The sequence below is a fragment of the Monodon monoceros genome, unplaced genomic scaffold (assembly GCF_005190385.1).
Source record: "Monodon monoceros isolate NGI ecotype Baffin Bay Population unplaced genomic scaffold, NGI_Narwhal_1 Super_Scaffold_3, whole genome shotgun sequence".
Taxonomy (NCBI): Eukaryota; Metazoa; Chordata; class Mammalia; order Artiodactyla; family Monodontidae; genus Monodon; species Monodon monoceros.
The window spans coordinates 102,196,013-102,204,389 of record NW_021703780.1 but is presented as its reverse complement, the minus strand read 5'-3'; the positions used below and the strand labels follow the sequence as shown (position 1 = coordinate 102,204,389).

Sequence of the window (8,377 nt, the reverse complement as noted above, 5' to 3'; positions counted from 1 at the left end):
CCACCCGACACGAGACCACGCCACATCGTAAACGCCAGGCCTGGGACCACACGCCCCCATCACCTACCCAACACGTGCTTCACATACTGGTGCCCCTCCCAGGATCACAGCAGGGAAGTGGCCATGCCTGAGGCTGGGCAGGTCCGTCACAAAGGTGGCACCGAGCAGGGCCTGGCAGCACCTGCTCAGGTAGCTACAGTTAGGACCTCACCCTCCAGGCCCTGCCAGGAGCAGCAGGCCTGCCGGGCCACAGAGCATGGTGCTGGGACGGCTCTAGGGAGAGGCAGCCGCCGGGCCACCCAGACCCTCAGGCCCGCCGAGGGGCCGGTGCACGGGGCGGGATTCTCAGTCCCAGGCCCCCAGGTAGCAGGACGGCCAGGTCCGTGTGCCCAGAGTCGCCCCTCTGGGCTCGTCGTGGTTCGCGCTCTGCCCCCAGAACGTCCAGGAACAGCTCTGTCCTGTCTCCAAGGACTCTCCCAGGCACTGGGGTGGACAGGAGCTGAAGGAGTCGGACGCAATGGGGGGCAGGCTTGGAATACAGGACGAGGTCACAGGGAGAGACTCAGAAGGCCAGGCTACGAGGGCCAACCCCATGGAAGCCCTCAGAGACGAGGGCAGGTGACAGGGTCAGAGGCGGGAAGCGGCAGAAGAGAGGCCACGGGGCCATGCAGCGTGGCAGCTGCGGTCCCTGCCACGCGTCCCGTGGACTCTGGGCGCCCTCGGGGCCGTGCGCGGGGCCGACCTGGGTGCCGGTGGTGCTGCCTGATCACGTGGGCCTTCACGCTGTGCTTGGAGGCAAAGAGCCTGTGGCAGCTGGACACCGGACACCTGCTCTTCGCAGCGGCCACGTCCTGCAGGTGCTTCTTGGAGTGAATGTAGAGGCTGCTCCGTGCGGAGAACCTGGCACAGCACCCTGGGCAGAGAGAGGGACGCGTGTTAGCCTGAGGGTCCCCGTCCCGGCAGCACCCAGACAGGGCACGTCCCCGCTCTGCCCCCAGCAAGCGCCCTCAGGCAGCATCACGAGGAAGCCTGAAGTCCTGCATCGGCCGCAGACAGGACACGTGACCTGCACAAGCAGGCTGACCGCCTCCATTAAGCTGCTACTGGAAGAAAACCTGCGACTCCGTGACATCTGGGGCTGGAGACCACCCCAGAGACCCGCCACTTCCTCTCATTACGCCCCTGAGAAGCTGTTGCCCAGATGGGCCGAGCAGATGGCCGGGAATCAGAGGCAGGAGGGGAGCCCGGAGTTGGCCCTGCCCAAGTCCGCAGAGCAGACACACACCCGGGGCAGAGGGAAACAGGCAGACCCAGAGATACAGCCACCCTCCTTCACGCCTCGACGTCCCACTGCTGGAGCTCGGCACGGCGGGGTCACGGGAGGGAAGAGGGGTTCCTGACGGCCACAAGCTCGTCACCTGGTAGGGACACATAAGCAGCCAGCTGTCCTAACACAGGCGGAATAAAGCCCGGGGTCAGGCCACCCAGCGTTCCGGGAGCAGAGGAGAGCGCCCCCCCCCCCCCCCCCCGAGGAGGGAAGGTCTCAGGAGATAGGTCACGTCTGAGGTGCCGGGCGGCGTGGCCACCACAGCAAGGAGGTGCGGCCAAGGGGCTGCCAGGCCAGGCTGTGGGGAGCTGCAGGACCGGCCCCACCCGTGTACGGCCGTCTCGACCCCCTCTGTAAAGCGGGGCCTCCACGGTACTCACGACGCCCAGGAAGGACGCCACGGCGCTATCACGCTACAGCATGTCAGGGAAGGAGACGGGGTCGCTGGGGGCTGGAGGAGGGCTACTGCAGGAAAAGAGGCTACGCAGAGAGGATACGGCCACGGCAGTAAGGGCTCTGCTACCCCTGAGAGCAGTTCTGAACTGATTTCGTTTTCAAACAAAACTTCACACCCGTTTGCCAGGTCAGGCTCAGGTCAGGCTCAGGACAGGGCACTTGGGAAACACAAGAGAGAAGAGACATCTCTGGTCTTGCCCCCGGGGGCCCTGTCGCCACGCGTGCTCCACACCCCCTCCCAGCTGGGACCCTCACAGAGACTTCCAGGCTTATCGCACGGCCTTCCCGAGGGCGGGGTCGACCACCACAGGGACGTCATCATGCTGCTGCCAGCAGAGAGTTTCTACTTGTAGAGATACTTGCAAATTCGACAGGGAACAACAACGCAGGTATCATTTTAATTTGTATTTCCTTTGACGATCAGAAGTAGGACCATTTTTTCATGTGCGTCAACGACTACGTTTTCCTAATTACGACATAATCTATTGAGACTTGTGCCACTGCTTTACAAATTAAGGATATTCACACACAGCCCCACGCATTTCTACCACGTTACCACCCCGCCAGGGGAAGGGCAGAAGCAACTTGTCAAAGACAGACTTCCCTCCAAACCCCAGCTCGTCAGGAGTCTGCCCAGCTCGCACCCACATTCCGTGGGCTCCACGGCAGGCTGGAGGCCCAGAGAAGCCCCCCAGGCACACGCCGCCCTCAGCCCGCCCCCGTCCACACTCGCTGCCGTGCTGCAATCCCCATCCTCTCCTCCTCCGGCTACTACTACGGGAACGGCGGGGAGTGGCGGCTTCTTAACTTTTTATTAAGAATGTTCCGAACACCTACAAAACCAGAGAAAATGGTGAAATCACCCAGACTCCAGAACTGTCAGCTCTCAGCAAGTGTGGCAAAGGGTCCTGGGGTGCCTCCGCCAGCCCGCCCTCACCGCCACACCCTTGACCAAGCGCTGCCGGTCACCCTGTGTCAGACCAGCGCAGAGCTCTCAAGGATGCACGTACCAAAAGGAAACTCCTCCCTCCTCCGTCGCCAGCCCTGCCCCTCCCTCTTTGCCTCAACCCCCTCAAGAAGGAGGGGAGCCTCGCCCCGCCCACCCGCCGCCGCCATCGCCGCAGGGGTTAGGGCGCCCCCCAAGGTCTCGCCAGCCGCCCGCTGCCCCTCAGCTCCTCGCACCGGCCGACTGGCCTCCTTTCCCAAACCTGGTGTTCTCTTGGCCCAGTGCCCACCTGGCCCCTCGCGTCCTCTTCGTCCTCCTCAGGCCCCTCCCGGGGCGCCCGCTGTTGCCCACCCGCACGCGGGGCAGTTCCCAGGGCTCGACCTGCCGGCAGCGGCAGGTTACTGATATCCTCTCGGCCCTTAATTAAACTCCCTGACCAGCTGGGCCCCCACCAGCCCCACTGGACAGAAGCAGAGAAGAAGCAGGGCTGGGAGCCGCACGCAGGCGCCTTCGTGGCACCTGTCCCGCCCCCAGCCCGCTTCTCAGGCCCCAGCAGCACCTGCCCCGCCTCCCGAGCATCTGTCAGCAACGTCCGCGGGCACCTGGAACGCGGCGCGTCCGCACCCACCTCCTGCCTGTGCCCCGCGTCCCCGTCTCAACTGAGACGCTGACCCAGCCGCCACGCCCTCCACAGCACCCGCTCCTGAACCCTCGCCAGGCACCATGCATTCTAACTGCCGCCTCTGCCGTCTACGCCGTCCCTCCCTTCCCAGCGCCTGCCCAGGCACCGGCCCATCTGCCCAGGACCCCAGACTCAGCCTAAACCTCCACTGTGGCCCCATCACCCCGCCTAGAGCCCTCAGCCTGCTGCCCACACCGGCCCTTCTGCCTCCACTGCCCCTGCCTACTGGGAGCCACTCCCCCACCCCAAGAACCCTCTGGGTGACCTCCTCTGTGCACCAAGCACCCTGCACGTCAGCTGTGTGCCTGTGGCCCCAACCGGAGCCCTGGGGAGAGGCGGGCCTGTGTGTGATTAGGCCACCTGGGCTCCATTCCAGAAACTGCTCAGCTGCAAGTGGGTCTTTGGCATCCCCTTCTCCAGGTGAGGAAACTGAAGCCCAGAGAGCCTTGCCTGAGGTCACTGATTCGGGGGGGTGGAGCCAGTGTTCAACTTCACACCCCAAGGGACCCAGCCCGCCGTCCCAGAATCGTGCCTCTAAAACGCCAGCCTGGCTTCACCACTGTCCAGTCACAGCGTGAGGAGCCACGGCTGAGTCCGAGACACGTGCCACGTGCCGAAATGGGCTTTCTTCACATGTTCCTTCAGTGGATCCTCACAACCGTCAAACCCAGAGGGGACTCAGCAGAGCGCCCCCCGCAGGGCCCCGTCCCGCGGCCTCACTCTGAATCTGCTCTTTCCGACACACTGCTCCCAAGGCCCGGCCACCGGCTAAAACCAGCCGAGCCCACCTCACGGTGCAGCCGACACGACGCACCTCGAAGCAACTTCCACGCATAGCGTCCAGGCGGCCGTGGGGCCGGCTCACACCTACCTTCCACGGGACACGCGAAGGGCTTGGTGCCCAGGTGGGTGACGCTGTGGCCCTTGAGGTGCTCGGCCCTGGTGAACGACTTCCCGCAGCCCTCGACGGGGCAGGGGAAGCGGCGGTCCTCGTCGTGCTTCCTGCGGGACATAGAGCAACAGGCAGTGACCACTCACAACCAGAGTGCTCCATTCAGGAGGAGCAGCCTCCCAGAGACCCTGACGAAGCCACCTCCCCCCCTCAGCAACCCCGCTCCTACACAGGCTGTCCACACTGCAGGGGACATCACCTCACGTACACACAGTCTTTCTCTAAGTAGACACCTCAGATCCCAACTGTGCAAGTACAGACAAACCACCCAACCTCTCTGGCTCCCAATGCAAAACAGGAGAACAAGGGGCTTCCGTGGTGGTACAGCGGTTAAGAATCTGCCTGCCGATGCAGGGGACATGGGTTCAATCCCTGGTCTGGGAAGATCCCACAGGCCGCGGAGCAACTAAGCCCATGCGCCACAACTACTGAGCCTGTGCTCTAGAGCCCGCGAGCAACAACTTCTGAGCCCACGGGCTTCAACTACTGAAGCCTGCGCACCTAGAGCCCGTGCTTGGCAACAAGAGAAGCCACCACAAAGAGAAGGCCACGCACCACAGTGAGAAGCCCCCGCTCGTCGCAACTAGAGAAAGCCTGCCCGCAGCAATGAAGACCCAACGCAGCCAAAGATAAAATAAATAAAAATAAATAAATGTATAAAACAAAACGAAACAAAAACAGGAGAACAAGAGCTTCAGTGTCACAGCTGCTGAGAGGCCAAACAAGGGACACGGGCCAGGCGCCGAGTGTCACCTGCACAGAGGCCCAGTCCTCCAAGGCGTCATCACCGCCGCGGGAAGTTTGTAAAGACACGACGAAGGCTTAGTCTATAACCTTAATTTTTTTTTAATGTCAAATTGCATATTAAGTATACGAGTTAAACTTAAAAACAAGTACACACAGAAAACACTGACTTTGGGGGATCAGATTCTGTGTGGTTTTCTTCTTATAAGGTTTCTGAATTTTCCAAGTTATTCACGTTGGTTTGTTTTTTATAGCTTAAAGAAATCCAAAGATTATTCCACCCACTGGCTTCTACTAACAAACAACTCACCTGTTTCCAAAACTGACAGTTCAACCAAAATGTAGAGATTACCTTTTGTGCCTCAGGAGTTTAGACATGCTGGTGAAGGTCCAGCCACAGCTGTCAGAATCACAGATAAAAGGTCTTTCGCCTTAGAAAGGAAAAAAAATCACACCACGTGATTACAAACGTGAGCTGCGCCGGCGGCAGATGGGGTCCAGGCGCCCCCGGCTTCTTACCTGTATGGCTTCTCAGGTGGATCTTCAGACGACAGGCTTTGTCATACTGTTTGTTGCATCCAGGGAAGGAGCAAGAAAAGAGTTCCTGTTCCCTGAAGTGGGCCCGGTTATGGGAGAACAGAGCGCTCACTGTGATGAACGTCTTCTCACAGCCTGAACAGAGAAAACACAAACCCTGCTCACTGGCGTGACGAGAATCCCACGACACGGCTAACCCAGTCACCACCCCAGGGCTCTGCGTGCACTGGGGCAGATGCGGAGGACGACGACTGGGGAGCATCTCCAGACAGTGAAAACCTTCGCAGCGAAAGTAGGGGTGGCTCAGGGCAGCCCACGGGTGCACACAGGCCACCTGTCCCCATGTGACCGGGAGACACAGCACCAGATCAAGAGAAAGTCCTCCAGCACAGCCGTGCGCCCAGTTCTGTAGCTCAGACCCTGTGGACACGGTGGGAACTCAACTGCCCAGGTCGCCCATGTGAGACCGGAAACCCAACGAGAGAAATCAGAGACTAAGGAACAAGATTCCGCCTGGTCGGGCTGAGCTTGGAAGGGCTGCAAACAACTGCAGTAACACCTGGGACTTTTTCACCTGTGGGAGGGAGGCCGCATCCCCCACCCTCGTAAACGTCCCCCAGACGTCCTTGGCGGCTGGCAGCCCGGCCTCTGGCAGCGCGCTTCTCTCTCCCTTTGGTCCGTTCCCTCGGGGTTCCCTGATCTGTCAAGGGTCACTGGGGTCATCTTCGCTCACATGGCCTTTTTCCACCACCTGCATCGTCAACCCCGGCTGAGCCACCAGACTTTGCACGTCACTAGTTCTCCTTTGACACAAAGGTTCAGTGCTCAAACAGGGCAGAAGACACGAGGCTACGAGATGCTGGCCAGGAGTCTCCACTGCAGCGCTTCTCAGAGCCTTTATGGTGCTGCCAGGTGCGCACAGCACTCTGCGGGACAGCCCAGGGAGCCCCACTTTTCACAGCGACACTTAACTGGGAAACGCTGATCTTCCTAAATGCCTTACAAGCCTCCTCTCGGGCACAAATGTGTCTGTGCCCAGCAGCCCCAGCCATTCCTTACTTCGGGCCTTGGTGTCTTCTCACACTCCGTCAGGGAGGTCTGAACAGGCTGAGTCAGTCTCTGGCTCAGCAAGAAGCACCCTCCCCCAACCGACAGTGAAGCCTCCTGACCCAGCTCTGCAATCCTTCCCACTGGAGCCTCCTCAGCGCCCCACTGCGTCTACCTGGGTCACCCCTCAGGACCCTCCGGTCTGGAACATTCACGCAGCTTCACTGGTCCCTCTCCTGCTCCCGCCCACCTCAAACCAACACCCCGCGTACCATTCACCTCAAAACCCCCAGGGTGACCTCGTGCCCAGAAGCAGGCTGGACCCCTGGTCCTCCTGGTACTATGCTCAGAAGGATGCCCCTGAGCTTTTTACTAGAGAGCGGCCCGCAGACCGCCGCCAGATTCCGAATGCAGGACCAAGCGTTCGGAATCAGTGGCCTACAGCCGTGCTCTCCACGGAGACGGGGTGCACAGGACAGGACAGGGCACGCGGGAAGAAAACACGGGAACCTGGTAACGTGAATTTTCTTCCGCCCTTTCAAAATCCCACATGTGAGTGCGCTTCATAACATACATTCTAAGGAGCGCACTCCGCGTCCATGACGCATCAACAGGGTCGCCGGGCACACACTCGCGCTTCTCTTTTAAGGAAGGGCACCTGGGAGGCCCTCGGGCACCCTGCCCCCAGCCCGCCCCACTGCCCCCATTCCCTGTCTTGGCTCTGCAGCGTGGCCCCCGCACCGCAGCCCCTCCTTCCCAGGCGGGAACCTTCTCTCGTGAAGACACACACTCCCCGCGAGAGCAGCTAGAGCTGCCTATCCCGGTAGAGAGTTCAGGGCACTCACAGCGGAGAAAGACCCCTCCGCCCACAGCATCCACCTGCCCAGAGTCTCTCCGTCTGAAGATAAGGACGACTTTCAGAACTTTACGCAACTGTGAAGCCCGAAGGAAACAACGCTTTCAACGTCACAATAGTGGATGCACCGCACCTCCGCGATCATCCCCTCGGCGCCTTAAGGCCTCGCCTGGGCCGCGTGGCCCTGCGTCCCTGCAGCCCGGGGCACGCGCCTACACGCCGGACGGAGCTTTTCTAAGTGACGAGACCTGCCTCAAACTCCCGTCTCCGGGCCCCGCCGGCGCCGCTCACCGGGAAAGTCGCACTTGTAGGGCCGCTCGGGCTCGAAGTGGCTGCGCTGGTGCGAGCTGAGCTTGGCGTGCGTGGGGAAGCGCTCGGCGCACACCTCGCACTTAAACAGGCTCTCCTGCTCGTGGCCCTTCATGTGCGCCCTGAGGTTGTACACGGTGGTGAACTTCTTGCCGCAGCCGCCCACCGGGCAGCCGAAAGGCCGCAGCTTGTCGTGCGACTGCAAATGCCGCTTGAGCTTGTACGACGTGGTGAAGGCCCAGCCGCAGCCGTCCAGCGGGCACTTGAAGGGCCGCCGGCCCTGGCCGCCGCCGTGCGTCAGCAGGTGCACCTGGAGCTGGTGCTTCTTGGCGAAGGCGAGCGCGCACTGCGGCTCGGGGCAGCGGTAGCCGGGGCCGGCGGACGCGCGGCGGGCCCCTGCCGGGCTGGCGGCCTCCTGGCCGGGCGGCGGACGCCGGGACGGCGCGGCCAGCGCGAGGACGCCACGCTCCAGGTGCACCAGCAGGTCCTGGCCTCCGGCGGCCCGGGGGCCCACGAGAGGC

General features: G+C 61.7%; 1 protein-coding gene across 1 annotated transcript in view; it reads right to left on the bottom strand.

Moving 5' to 3' along the window:
* The window catches only part of ZXDC (ZXD family zinc finger C), a gene marked incomplete at its 5' end in the record, with an annotated part of 27,198 nt that extends 18,825 nt beyond the window's left edge, over positions 1–8,373 (bottom strand). The window contains 5 exon segments of the mRNA XM_029243345.1: positions 743–913; positions 4,283–4,413; positions 5,460–5,538; positions 5,627–5,779; positions 7,839–8,373. Of these exon segments, the coding sequence (XP_029099178.1) occupies positions 743–913; positions 4,283–4,413; positions 5,460–5,538; positions 5,627–5,779; positions 7,839–8,373 (1,069 nt within the window).
* Between the last annotated feature and the right edge of the window lie 4 nt (positions 8,374–8,377).